Here is a 15323-nt window from a genome sequence, read left to right on the forward strand (position 1 = left end):
ACTAGCGATGAGGTCAGAAGGGCCCTGCAAGACATGAAACGATGAAGATCGGGAGGAGAAGGTGGAATAACAGTCGACTTAATCAAAGATGGAGGAGACATAATGCTTGGAAAACTGGCGGCTCTTTATACGAAGTGTCTATCGACTGCAAGGGTTCCAGAAAACTGGAAGAATGCAGACATTATACTAATCCACAATAAAGGAGACGTTAAAGAATTAAAAAATTATAGGTGTATTAGCTTGCTCCCAGTATTATATAAAATATTTGCCAAAATAATCTCCAATAGAATAAGGGCAACACTGGATTTTGTCAACCAAGGGAACAGGCTGGCTTCAGGAAAAGATACATTACAATGAATCACATCCATGTCATCAATCAGGTTATTGCGAAATCTGCAGAGTAAATAAGCCTCTCTATGTGGCTTATATAGATTACGCAAATGCATTTGATTCAGTAGAGATACCAGCAGTCATCGAGGCACTACGTAATCAAGGAGTACAGAACGCTTACGTAAAAAGCTTGGAAAATATTGCTACATGCGTGTGGTATTTGTTTGTTTGAACGAGGCGCGTGGGCGCCATCACTCCAGAAAAGAGGAGGAAGAACGAACTGGGCTCGCGCTGTGAATCTAACCGGTCAGCGCTGCAAACGTTGTTGTGAATATAATCTGTAAATAGCTTCTCGTCTTACTGACTCGTCCTTCGCGTAAGAATATCTACAGAGGTTCTACAGCTACCTTAATTCTACACAAGAAAAGCAGGGAGATACATATAGAGAAAGGGGTCAGACAGGGAGACACAATTTCTCCAAAGCTATTCACTGCGCGCTTAGAAGAATTCAAGCTATTAAACTGGGAAGGCCTAGGAGTAAAGGTCGACGGCAAATATCACAGCAACCTTCGGTTTGCCGATGATATTGTTCTATTCAACAGCAATGCAGACGAGTTACAACAAATGATTGGAGACCTTAACAGAGAGAGTCTAAGAGTGGGGTAGAATATTAATACGCAGAAGATGAAGATAATGATAAATAGCCGGGCAAAGGAACAAGAGATCAGGATCGCCAGTCGGCCACTAAAGACTGTGAAGGGCAACACTGGATTTTGTCAACCAAGAGAACAGGCTGGCTTCAGGAAGAGATACTTTACAATGGATCACATCCATGTCATCAATCAGGTTATCACGAAATCTGCTGAGTACTACTGCAATGTGTACGTGTACCTAGGTCAATTAATCACAGGAATCCCTGATCATGAGAAGGAAATTCACAGAATAAAAATAGGTTGGATCGCATACGGCAGAAATTGCCAGCTCCTGACTGGAAGCTTACCATTATTACTGAAAAGTAAGGTGTGCAATCAGTGCATTTTGCCAGTGCTGACATATGGGGCAGAGTCTTGAGAGCCAGTTAAGGACCGCGCAAAGAGCGATCGAACGAAGATTGCTAGGCATAACGTTGAGAGAGAGAAAGAGAGCGGCTTGGATCAGAAAGCGAACGCGTATAGACGATATTCTAATTGACATCAAGAGGAAAAAAATCTACCTGGGCAGGTCATGTAATGCACGGTTAGATAACCGTTGGACCATTAGGGTTACAAAATGGGTACCAAGAGAAGGAAAACGCAATTGAGGACGACAAAACACTAGGTGGAGCGATGAAATTAGGAAATTCGCGGGTGCTTGTTGGAATGGGTTGGCGCAGGACAGGGGTAATTGGAGATCGCAGAGAGAGGCCTTCGTCCTGCAGTGGACATAGAACAGGCTGATGATGATGATGATTATGATTATGATTATGATGATGATGATGATGATGGAGTTGTTGGGCCCCCCCTGAAAAAAAAATCCTGGGTACGTGCTTGGACTCGTGTATAACAGACTTTCGGATATAACACGCCATATTTCAGCCTTAGTTTGTTCTACCTCTTATTAATGCAATGAAGTTCACTTTTAATGGACCGCGGTGCAATGGACTATCGGCTACAGCGGACGAAATTAGTGGCAATTTCTTTCAATATCGGGTGTATAAAACATACTTTTGCCATGTCAACACGGGCTCACAACTGACTTGCGAGGGTGAGCCAACGATTGCAGCTCAATATCGCTCGCGCGCAAAGGAGGAAGGAAGGTGGTGCGAAAGCATGCGGTCTTTTTTCGTGCACGAGACATGGTTGGGGGGGGGGGAGGAGGCACGAGAGAGGGGGTTTCTACTCCGGTGGCTGCTGCTCATGGCCGCCGTATCTTGAAAGCGATCTGCGATGTGGACAAAGTGCGCCCAATGCCAGTAGCTTTGTATGCGCTGTGCTTTCAATGCTTAGTTCGCATTGAAGCGAGAGACAGCACGAAGGTCAATTCATTTGCTGCTGCTGCCGCGCTAATCTTGCTTAATTTGCTATCGCAATCGATGCTTTGCCTTTCGGGTGAAACTGTAACTTTTTTGTTTGTTTTTTACTTTTAACAATTGTCACTCGCTCTTTGAAATAAATTTGTTATACATCGTGACAAAAGTTTCAGAAGCGAGGTGTTTATGATATTGTGGACTTCGGATAAAACGGATGTTTTTTGTCAGATCAATTATCACGGTCCATTTTAACGACAGTTGACTGTATTTCTTCTTTTGGATAAATCTCCAACAGGGCCTACCATAGAAATAGAGCCAATAAAGAAACGAAACTGAACTTATGTTTATGACAATGCAACAGATGTCAAAAGAGAGCAATGTGAAATTGAGCTGTCAGGAATTATAAAAAGGAAATCTGATTTTTTTATTGTTGTTCAATAAAACAAAATCTGAGGGCACCTAACCACTTCTTACGAGTTGTGAAGGTGAAAGCTATTATGTCCCATTGAAGGCTGCTCAGCAGTCCTTCGATTTATAAACTGCTTGCAGGCAAGCAAGCGCATTGAGATGCTTGGCACATTTTAATTTGGCCTTACCAAGGCGCATTTGAGTGCAGGCAAGAGCTTGCATGGATGACGTGGTGCCGTGGAGACGCCCTCTTCTCTCAGGCAACACCTGATGCACTAGTGCAGCAGCTGGCATTTCCTTTTGCCCACTCTACTCCATTGAGGTGTGCTCGTGTCGTGGCATCATAGTCAATGGGAACTCCATCAAGGCGCATTTGTGACAGGCCGTCGCAGACAGGTGAAATTTAGATGCTGTTTCACTGCTATAGACGCAGGACGCCAGCTTTTTTACTCAGTGAGCTATTTGACACTTTCGCATCAAAAGGAAAGGCCGGGATATTTGGCTGTTTCAACTGGGTCAAGTCCTGATTGAGGACATTTACACAAAAGTCGGGATGGTCCTGTTGAATTCTGGGCAGTTGGCAACCCTACGCGTGGCACATGCAGTGCTCAACCAATTGAGCTATGACTGTTCCCCCTAACAAAATGTCGAGTCTCTCGGACTCTTCTCCTTTATTTCATAGAAAGAGTATCGACCCTTGCAGCTTTTGAGGTAGCGTATGAGTAGATTTAAAGCACTTCCGACTACGACAAAACAGAATGCACCTGGCAATAACTCAGACTAGTTTATCTCAAAGCTCGTGATCATTCTTTTATGCCAGCCAAAGGTTTCACTGTGCATGCCAAGCAAAGCAGCAACCCGTCACAATACTAGCATTGCATTCACAAAATGAGCGTGAAGTTATGTGACTTGTGTGCTGACCGTCCTGCTGCAGACACATTTGCATGGGCAATGGATGGATGCAGATGGAGTAAGGCCCTCCCGATTTCAGCACCTTTGACAAGCAGCAAACGATGGTGAACTTGACATTGAAAAGGCACCTGCTCCTTACCGTCGGGCCAACCATGATGGTTATACGCTGCGTGGTGATGTAGGGTGACGTGATGCGCAGTGCGTGCTTTGACTGTCATGCAGATTAGCCTTAGCAAGCTGAGGGTAACCTATAAACATGTCAGAACAAAACAGTGTTTAATAAAACAAAGAGAAATACATCATGAGTACGGTCGGAGCATGCACACCGCGGCGTTCATGCCAACTGCTCTGTATCATTTCTTTTTCTATAATGATGACGATAGGCTCGGCAGCACCACCTAATGCTAACACTTAGCCATTTTGGCCCACAGGCTATCCTCAGTCAGTCAGTAACGTAGCCTTAGAGATGTCTTGGTCTCATTCATCATTGCTTACTTTGTCTTAACCCAAGTAGTTTTAGAGCAGTTTAATCGGTGCTACCTCATCACTGTCAACCTTGCCCTTGGACACATTGCAAAATAGCTTCAATTGACTTGCATGTGCTGTCGTGGAATACACGCTGGCATTCTCAGTGTGAAGTTAATGTCATTGAGTCCATATGTATCAACAGGAAGTACCTGAGACACAAGAAAAGGGCTATAATATTTGCTTGAGTTTTAGTAGGCTTTCCATTGTGCACTGGTGCCTGTCTCACCACTACCACATCAACCACCGTATACCTTAATGCTGTGCACTTCTTTCTATGTATTGGCTCTTTGCTTTATGTTGTGCTTGTTCGGGGGCTTTCTTGGCTTCTTCTCGTAGATGTTCCAAGTTTGCTGGCTCACATCCGATGGGAGTGGTCAGGTCAGCTAGTCTGATTTTCCTGCAATCTTGCTGACTGATGAATTCAGTTTAAACTGGAGTAAGCACACAAGCGTACAAACTTAGTCAGGTTGTCAACGAGGACAAACAACATGAGATTCCGGAACAAGAAGAAGTTAGCTGGCACGGACTGGTGAGAAGTTCTTCACGAGCTGGTTATTTTGTAGCGTGAACGAAGACAACCCGTGCTTAAATGCCCTAAGGATAACGTCGGCGTTCCCCTCCAAATAATCGACGAGGCCTTTTAGCTCCAGTTCTGCTCGTTGCTGTTTAGCTAAGTCTTCCACGCTTATTATCCAAGGAAGATGTCGTCATCCTCGTTGTCTTGCGGCGGGGGATCGATGGGGGCACATGATAGGCAGTCAGCATCAGAGTGTTTTCATCCTGACTTGTATATTACCGTGACGTCATATTCTTGCAGTCTGAGGCTCCACCTCGCCAGCCATCCTGAAGGGTCCTTCAAGTTAGCTAGCCAACACAACGCGTCATGGTCGCTGACGACTTTGAATGGCCTGCCAGGCAGAATTTTGCTGTAGCCCAAATGATGGTGAGGCATTCCTTTTCAGTCGTAGAATAATTGCCTTCCGCTTTTGACAGCGATCGGCTAGCATAAAATATCACCTGTTCAAGTCCCTCTTTCCTCTGGATTAGGACGGCACCGAGGCCTAGGCTACTGGCGTCAGTGTGGATTTCGGTATCAGCGTCTTCGTCGAAGTGTGCAAGTACCAGCAGTGACTGCATGCCTCATTTGAGTTCTTGAAATGCGTCGGCCTGTGGCGTTTCCCACTTGAACTCGACATCACATTTGGTTAGATGTGTTAGCTGCTCAGAGATGCGTGAAAAGTCCTTGACAAAGCGCCTGTAGTAGGAACACATGCCAAGGAATCTACGCACTGCCTTCTTGTCGGTGGGCTGCGGGAACTTTGCGATGGCAGCTGTCCTCTGCAGGTCGGGGCGTACTCCAGATTGGCTGATGACGTGGCCTAGAAACAGAAGTCCATCGTAAGTGAAGCGGCACTTTTCCGGCTTCAGAGTGAGCCCTGGTGACTTGATGCCTCTAATACTGTCGCAAGCCACCTAAGGTGATCGTCAAAATTTCCGGCAAAGACAACGACGTCATCCAAGTAAACAAGACCCGTCTGCCACTTCAATCCTGCTAACATCATGTCCATGACGCTCTGAAATGTTGCAGGCGCCGAGCACAGTCCGAATGGCATGACCTTGAACTCGTACAGGCCATCTGGCGTGATGAAGGCGGTCTTTTCGCGATCTCTCTTGACGACTTCTATTTGCCAGTAGCCAGACTTGAGGTCCATTGCCGAGAAGTATTTAGCGTTACAGAGCCGATCCAATGCGTTGTGTATCCGTGGAAGGAGGTATACGTCCTTCTTCGTGATCTTGTTCAGTCAACGATAATTGACGCAGAAATGTAGGGTTCCATCTTTTTTTCTTCACCAGGACTACAGGAGATGCCCACGGGCTTTTCAACAGCTGGATGATGTCGTCGCGCAGCATTTTGTCAACTTGTTGCCTAATAGCTTCACGTTCTCGCATCGTAACTTGGTAAGGGCTCTGGCGGAGTGCTCGAGCACACTCTTCGGTTAATATGCGATGCTTAGCAACTGGTGTTTGTCTAATCCTCGATGACGTCAAAAAGCAGTCTTTGTATCGTCGGAGAATACTTCTGAGCTGTTGCTGCTTACTCATGGGGAGACTTGGATTTACGTCGAAGTCTGGTTCGGGGATTATGGTCGTCGGGGTAGACGCGGCAGAATCCGAGAGGACAAAGGCATTGCTGGTTTCCACAATTTCCTTGATGTACGCGATTGTTGTGCCCTTGCTGATGTGCTTGAACTCTTGGCTGAAGTTGGTTAGCCTCACTTCCGCTTTGCCTCCATGGAGTCGAGCGATCCCTCTTGAGACGCAAATTTCACGGTCGAGCAGTAGACGTTGGTCGCCCTCGATGATGCCTTCTACATCAGCGGGTGTTTTGGTGCCGACAGAAATAATAATGCTGGAGCGCGGCGGGATGCTCACGTGATCTTCGAGCACACTCAAGGCGTGGTGACTACGAGAACTATCCGGCGGTGCCGCTTGATCTTCCGAGAGCGTTATCGATTTCGACTTCAGGTTGAAGATCGCGCCATGTTGGTTCAAAAATTCCATGCCGAGAATGACGTCTTGTGAACACTTTTGGAGGATAACGAAGGTGGCAGGGTAAGTTCGGTCACGAATGGTAATTCTTGCTGTGCAGATTCCAGTCGGCATAATTAGGTGTCCTCCAGCGGTCCGAATTTGAGTGCCTTCCCATGCAGTTTTAACTTTCTTCAACTGGGCGGCGATGTGTCCACTCATTACGGAGTAATCGGCCCCTGTGTTCACTGAGGCGGTGACTATGTGGCCGTCCAGAAGCACGTTGAGGTCGGTGGTTCTTTGTCTTGCGTTACAGTTAGGTCTTGGCGTCGGATCACGGCTGCATCTCATTGACCTGTGGCTGGTATGTGGCGTCGTCAGGTCGTCAGGTCGTCTTTAGTCGGCGTATTCGTTACTTCCAGACTTCTTCGGAATGACGGCGTGTCATTGTTATGTCGTTGAGATGGTCTCTTCGGCGTCTTCGGCAGCGGAGGATCTTCGTCAGTTCGATGAACAGCAACCGCACCTCCATCGGTTGCTGCTTTTAGTTTTCCGGATATGGGCTCACAGACCGGCCCCGGGCTGGGCCAGTGTATGGTTGGCGTTGTGGCGACAGGTAGCGGGCTAGTGACGGTGAACGGGACAGTGGTCAAGGGCTCCACTGAGTGGCAGCGAGGTAGTCGGCGATATCGCGAGGTCGTTCGCCAATCTGTGCTTGCGACGCGTTAACGGCGAACCGTTGCAGTCCTATCTCCCGGTATAGGTATCGGCAGTAGACGTGACCCGCTTCTGTGCAGTGGTAACAGAGCGGGCTGTGGTCAGGGGCATGCCAGACATCTGTCTTCCTCGGGTAGCTTCGCTGGACGATGGGTGGGCAAGCTGGCGGCAGCGCACGGCAGAACTCCGTCGTTACAGCGCTCTGGCGCGGGAGCGGAGTGTTACTTTGACGGCGGGCGACGGCGGCGTAGGTCATCGCTTCAGGCCGGGCCTGTGGTGATTTCAGCTGGCCTTCAGGAAGTGATACTGACCGCTGGATTTCTTCTCCCACGAAGTCCGTGATCGATGCAACCTGAGGCTGGGATCTTGGGAACATCCCCTGAAATTCCTCTCGCACGACTGCTCTAATAGTCTCGTGTAGGTCGTCAGTGGCCAATGATTGAACTTTGGTGAAGTTTGTTGGGTTTGCGCGGCAGTTGAATTGCCGGTTTCGCATTTCCAGAGTTTTCTCGACGCTTGTGGCCTCGTGAAGAAACTCTTAGACGGTTTTCAGTGGATTTTGTATCATTCCAGCGAAAAGTTCTTGCTTGATGCCACGCATGAGTAGGCGAAGCTTTTTCTCCTCGGACATTTCGGGGTCGGCGTGGCAGAACAGGCGCGTCATCTCCTTGGTGAAGATCGCTATGTTTTCGTTAGGTAGTTGTACTCGGACTTCTAGTATAGCTTTGGCCCTTTCCTTATGCACGACGCTCGTAAAGGTCCGCAGGAAGGCACTACGGAACAGGTCCTACGTTGTCAAGGTCGACTCCAGGTTCTGAAACCACGTCCTGGCGGCATCTTCTAAGGCGAAGTATACATGCTGCCGTTTGTTGTCGGAGTCCCAGTTGTTGAAAGCTGTGATTCTTTCATATGTCTCGAGCCAGGTTTCTGGATCTTCAGACAATGATCCATGAAAGGTTGGTGGGTCCCGAGGTTGCTGCATCAGAAAGGGGGACGCTGGGGCAGCCATTGGGATTTCTGACTTGGGCTTGATCCCTCTGGTCTTCTCGGCAGGAGGCCTGTGTTCTGGTCGCAATCCTTGCTGCCTACGGCTTGCTCGCTGGTCCTTGGCGACGTTGGTGTTGTCTTCGGGTTTCGGGCTTGGATCGTGGCTTTGCGGGGGTGCTCAGTACATGAATGCACCAGCACCTCCACCAGATGTCACGTAGTAGTGAATGGTAAAGAAGGCAGCAAAACTGTGATTAACGAAATTAGCGTTTTATTGGGCAAACTTGTGCCCTCAAAAGCAGGCTACACTCAAAGAACTGATCTGATCAGCGGGTCAAGCGCGTCGGCTTTTATACATCAGTCGTCGAATGCTCCAGAGTAATCGCTGGGACCCACGCGTCTTCCACAAAGTTCTCCACTATTCGCGTCGCGCATACACGCAATCAGATTACACAAGGTCCGATGACAGACAGCGGATGGAACCATCGATAACATACCAAAAACTTCCGATACATGCAGGCACGTCCTGCGCTGTGGGATAACATTTGTTAGGTGGTGACAAGTGGTCACCTGGAAAAGATAAACAAGTACACCTGTCAATATGGTGCAGATGCATTACTTAACTAATTGAACTCCTCAAAGTAAAATACGTAAGAAAAACTGAAAATATGACCTAAGCACAACGTACAGACATGATAGCATCGGCATTTAATTTGAATATGTGAGAAAACATAATTCTGTTACGCAGAAACTCAAACACAAACCTCTTTTCCGAGCGGTGCGGCCCACTCAGTTCCTTAGAACATCGCCATCGCGCTCACCTCCGTGCAATGGTAAGAAAGCTGCGGTTGCCGGGAAATGTGGCAAGCAGACATGGATTTTTTAATGCTGTCGCATTCCACTCTTAAAGTTGAAGCTTAAAGGCTCGTTCACACCGGAGACTGACAGTGATCACGCGACCAAGTTGGTCGCAAATGGTCGCTTTTCTTGAAAAGCGACCATTTCGGGTCAGTCACTCGCTGCTCGATTTTTCAGTCGCGCGACCGTGGTCGCAAAACTAATAAACCAATCAGTGGCGCACCGGAAGTGATCTTTCAGTTGTCTACATCAGGCTTCCTCCCGCCTCGTGGCAAATTCCACGTAGATTCCGAGAGTTCTCGCTGAGAACGATAATCTCCGGGATTGCGACTTACGGTTCGCGCTCAGCCGGGCTTGCCGGTGTGAACATCAGTTGCTATCGGTCGCTTTTTGGTCGCCAGTCGCAAATGGTCGCGCGACCTCCTCAAGTCGCCGATGTGAATGCGCCATAAGCATACTCAAAATTTTTGTTTCCTTCACTGTGAGGCCCAGACACACACAGTTTTTTCTTCTCGCAAACGTAGCTCTTGTAGTGTTCCCCCTATCGTTGCATGCGCTGTTCCTTGTGGCTAGATTGCTGTTTTTTTTATTGTGGATGAATGTAGGCATCTTGGAAGGGGACTCCCCGGAAGGCCATGAAACACAACTTCCTCCCATGGACTGCTGTCATTAGCGCGCACAATCCAACAGGTTTAGCTTCGCTATGGTGACCTTCTCTCCGTCGCTCCATCCCACCAAACTTGCCGTTTGATTGAACTCGATGATTCATTTGTACACGGTGATGTTGCCCTCAAGCCCAGAGAAGGTTGGCATGGCTGCTCACATGTCCAAAATCACTCGCATAGGCATCTGTGTTGCAAGATTCAGGAAGAGCTGCTGGTTTTGATGCAACACCTGTGCCAGCATCTCCAAGATGCCCACAGAATTCATTGATGATTCTGGGCTAGCATCGTTGATCACCACAGCTAGCTGTCCTCCGCAGTAGAGCGTTTCTTGGAACTTAACAATTACTCACAAATGTTCGATGGTCTTCGCAATCATCAAAGGAGGCGCAGTCTTATCCCACTTCTGGTGTGTGAACGTCTCAGATCAAAACAATGTTTAATAATATGGAGAGAAGTACATCACGAGTACAGTTGGATGTACTTGAATGACAACAGTGTTTCATTGTCGTCATTCAAACTTCGTCGTCAAACTATTGCAGTCATGCCATAGTCATCACGCTGTTGTTTTGCTATAGTCTTCAGCAACGTCACACTATTGCCACGTAGTATTGATGGGGAAAAACACACAGCAGGGGGCAAGACTGTCAATAGCTGAACTAACTTTTTATTGGGTAAACCTGTGCTGGCGATCATCGAAATCTGATCTGCTGATCAAGTGTGTTGGCTTTTATACGCGATTCGTCAAAGTTTCCAGAGTAATCTCTGGCATCCGCGTGTCTTTCAGAAAGTACTACACAGTTCACGTCGCCCATACAATCTGATTACCGTATATACTCGTGTATAAGCCACACTTTTCTTCTTGAAATTTTCTCATGTGCGGGTTATAGACAAATCAGGCCTATAGCTATACATTAACCCACTATAGTGTCATTGTGACTACTGTGTCACATAATATAAAAAATTGGTGACAGATATCAACATTTTATTTCACTATTTATTGCCGCTTTCATGCTAATCACTCTCGAATGAGCTCAGCTAATCAGCACTCTCACCACTGTAGGACGAGCTTTCCTCACTGGCGTGCTCTCAGAGCTGGTTATCCTCAGTGCACCCATGGTGTTTGATATCCCCGTGACTCTAAAGCTCTATGCAGTGGGGTCTACTGGCATGGAACGCCACATGTCCAGAATGGAACCGCACACTTGCTGAAGAAACGCTCACGTTAGTCACACTGTTGGAGTTGTTTCGGGGTTGCCTACGGCCATTCACTCGATATAGCACCACCGAAATTCTGTCTTGAATGGCCAGTTTATGCAAACATTGAACGGTTGCAACACACTTATCAAGCCACCAGGAATCAAGTCCAAGTCCGTTCGGCAGTCGGTCAACCGAGCCTTCACTCGATCTGTTAGGTTGACGCACAGCAGTGATGATAATGGTATGTGGTGAGTGGGAAAAACTAACTGGCGCCATCTTGTAGCACTTTGTGAGACTATGTGTGTTTTTTTGCACAGTTTTTTTCTCAACTATATTCGTTGGAAAGTAGGGGTGCTGGCTATACATGGGGGTGGGTGGCTTATACATGAGTATATACGGTACATAAGCTTCAGTGACAACAGAGAAGGAATAGAACCATCAATAACATTCCAATCAGTTCCAATCATGCAGGCGCGACTTGTGCTGAGCGATAACTTTTAACATTTGTTAGCTGGTGAACAGTGGTCACCGGATAAATATAAACAAGCACACGTGTCACTATTGTCATGCCGTTGTCATCATACCGCCTTCACCATTCTCTTGAATCTATCCTTGTGATTCTCTTGTAAGGATGCACGACTCTAGCAATTCTACTGATGATGTGGGGATGTTTCGCCCATGCACCAACCAGCTTCACTGGACCGTCCTGCAGATGGCCTAGGAGCAGGACACCAGAATGGATGAACATGATTGTCTGAATGTGCCAGCATTCACGTGACAGTACACACGAACAATTAGGCGTTGGTGTCCAACATGGGGACAGACATACTTGCTTGCTACCCGGTTGCAGTGAGTCGGACTTCTCCATTTCTCGTGCGCCCATCGACATGTTCTGAGGATAGTAATTCGGCTAGCAGGCATTAGTGTATGAAAGGTGCAATAAATGCCTTTGTGATCGTTTGTGCTACTGTGTTGTCTTTCGTTTGGCTCACGAGCATGGGTGAGACCCCATAATCTTAATTATGCTGCTGTGGTTATGCCATCGTCATCACTGTGTCATCTTCAGATGGCCATCATTCACCCATTGTCTTAGTGCCGTCATCATGCTGTCTTGATCATGCAATTGTCATCACTACAGCTTCGTCACCCGAGTTTGGTCATGCCGTCATTGTTGTCATGCCATCATTGCCATACAGGCTTTGCGATACAGTCGTTGTTTAGTCATAGTCATACGCTCATCACCTCATTGTGCTCATACCGTTGGCATGCCATTGTCGACATTGTATCGTCATCATACAGCTGTCATGATACATTCACTGTCATACCATTGTCGTAGTGCCATTGTGGTGATTCAATTGCCATCATTCTAACTTCGACTTCCAACTCTCGTCATGTTGTCGTCACGCCATTGTGGTTACACAGTCGTCGTCGCCACATTGTCATATTACTATTGTCATCTCTTCAGTAACATCAGACCATGATCGTCATCTTGACATAGTCACACCGCCTTATACCATCCATTGACGTCATTCCTTCTTCCTTATTCTATCGTAATTATGCTGTCATCGTTCAAATGTGATTATGCTGCTATTTTCATGCTATCGTGGCCATTGCGTCGTCGTCACACAGTCGCTATACGCATCTGTTGTCGTACACATGCTGTTAAGTGCTTGTGTACTGTTATAGTGCATGAGTTACAGTATGGGGGGGGGGGCGCTATTCTATCTTCTGTATCTGTGCCCACGAAAGCCACATAGCAGTGATGTCATGGGACTTACATATATGGCGTGAAATAAATGTCGGGGGCTCTTTTGCATGTTTTCGGGAACTGGGTGGGACCTGCATGATCTTTCATCGCCAATAGCTCGGTTTCTTGGCTGCCGCAGGACGCAGCAGCGCGACATGGTGTCAGGAAGTTGACCTCTCCACTCATCCACGTACAGAAATGAGATGTCACCTTACAGGATGTGCCATGCCTTTTACAGTGCAAGACCGTCATGGGCTGTGGATACCAGGGAGATAGGGGCGGTATAGTTGAGTGATCACATTTAGAGATACTGCTACCACTTTCACAAGATTTTATGTGAATCAGCATTGGACTTGTCGAAGTATTCGGTTGAGAGTGTTCCTGGCGCTGTGCACAGTAAGCTTGGCACAGTGGCAGGAGCTCTGGCAGTGGCATATGCGTATGCGTCTGGTGCCAAGTCATGTGAAATGTTGAGAGAGTTATAGCGTCTCCGAAAGTGATTGGCTGATAATACTGCTGCAGGTTGTGATCAAACACTAAGTGAACCCACAGCAACCTTCAAGAAAACATGCTGTCACCATCTTCAGTTGCGAGTCGTGCTGCGTCTGATGGATTTGATGGTAGGCAGTTGCAAATGCTGCAAACACTATTTCAGTTTTGTATCTAGTCGTAACGTGTTGGCAATTTTTGGACCCCATTTTCTCAGAAAGAAGGTATGTGTTAAATTCATGTAAATACAGTTGCTGAACTCAGGCGTATGGAGGCATTCTATTGAAGTTGTGAATACAAATGCACCTGGACAATAAATTACTAAATCTGAGTATTCTTTCTTTCTTTCTTTCTTGCTTGCTTTGTTTCTTTCTTTCTTTCTTTCTGTGTATTTTAGTGTGACTAATAAAGAAGTGGCTTAGTTTGCTTGCTCTGAAGCTTGCACACAACTGAAGTTTTCATATTTCATGATGTGCAGAGCCAATACTTGTCATTTGCAGAATGTAATGGAAGGGAACTGCAGCTGGATTCAGCATTGCTTTGTACTCAATCTTTCTGGTGCTGATTGAATTGGGGACCTCTCTTAACAGGCCCGGGCAGCTGCTGTCCCTGGCACTGTGTTTGTGTTCACTGGTCCAAGTCGCACGAGGTGATGAGGAGTTGCACCAAATGATAATCGACAGCTGCACACGCTTCTGCGAGGACCTCCATGCAGCTGACCCAGACGCTTGCTCCTTTGAGGTGGGTGGCCACATACGGTGTTCTGGTCTCTGTGGCGACAAGCCAGCCTCCTACTTGTTCTTTGTTGTTCTTTCTTATCACATGCTTCAGAACATCCTGAGCTAAGTAAAACCACATTGTAATGAAGTTGAAGGGGAAGTCAAAATTATTTTGTCATGTTGATTGCTTCGTTATACCCATTATTGCCCTTTACTTCAATATACGACCATTGGAGTGCACAACATTAACATGCGTAGAAAAGGCTTTGGGGCCCATGGAACCACTACATGGCCATGTATGTGATGAAATTTTGACAAAACGGCGGAAGAATCTTTGACGTGTGCAACGCACAACTTCCTAACACCTGACACGAAAGCCTTTACAACAGCTGCCTTCTGTTCCCATGTGATTCCTTCACTAGCGATGACAACATGTTAAAGCTAGATCTAATGCATCTTGGTTGAAACATTGGTCCCATAGTATGCTTGCAATATTTTAATGGGCACACAATTGTATTTATTTGGACAGCAATTTAAATTTGTTGTTACATTTTTTCATGATGTTGCGTCCATATGAGTGCTCCATGCCGCGACACGACAGTGCGACAGGGTCTGCCTGTCGCGTTGCTTGAGCGTCACGTGCACGTGGTTGCCGTTTTATGATAACCCGCCCACTGTAACGTTGAGTAGCCATTCTGCATTTTTTAATAATAACTGCAAAGCAAAACTTTCTATGCAATGAATAAAAGATAGCCGCAGAACACAGGTCCACTATTAAACTGAGAACCCTATTGGTATTCAGTACAACAAAGTGTCACTAATTAATAATTAATTAATTAATTAATTAATTTATTTATTTATTACAATACCCTCAGGGCCAACAGGGGCGTTACAGAGGGGGTGGGTGGAAAAAAGAAAGTACAAGCAAAAATCAAAAGTCATAATGCAGATGCCTGTTCTATGATATGCTTGATAATGGCTGTCTTGAGGGATGGCGTGTCTTCAATGCAGGCAGTAAGAGGCGGAAGGTGGTTCCCCTCTGCGCTAGTCTTAGGTAAGAAAGAATATTAAAAATCAAATTTGTTATGCAGCTAGGAATGGCAACTTTATGCGGATGATCAACACGTAATGATATATGTGATGGGATTGAAGAAAAAAATTCCTGTTTTAGTGTCTGGTTATGAAAGAAAATGCTGTGGAAAACACTAAGGCATGTAATTTTTCTACGA

At 46.6% G+C, this 15323-nt stretch overlaps 1 protein-coding gene across 2 annotated transcripts in view; it reads left to right on the forward strand.

The window, feature by feature from the left end:
- The window catches only part of LOC142576583 (focadhesin), a 429785-nt gene that overhangs the window by 264339 nt on the left and 150123 nt on the right, over window positions 1-15323 (forward strand). For both annotated transcript variants that reach the window (XM_075686768.1, XM_075686769.1), the window contains exon 24: window positions 13966-14116. In XM_075686768.1, coding sequence (XP_075542883.1) covers window positions 13966-14116 — 151 coding nt within the window. The remainder of the gene's footprint in view (window positions 1-13965; window positions 14117-15323) is intronic.

This window comes from Dermacentor variabilis, chromosome 3, assembly GCF_050947875.1.
Source record: "Dermacentor variabilis isolate Ectoservices chromosome 3, ASM5094787v1, whole genome shotgun sequence".
NCBI lineage: Eukaryota > Metazoa > Arthropoda > Arachnida > Ixodida > Ixodidae > Dermacentor > Dermacentor variabilis.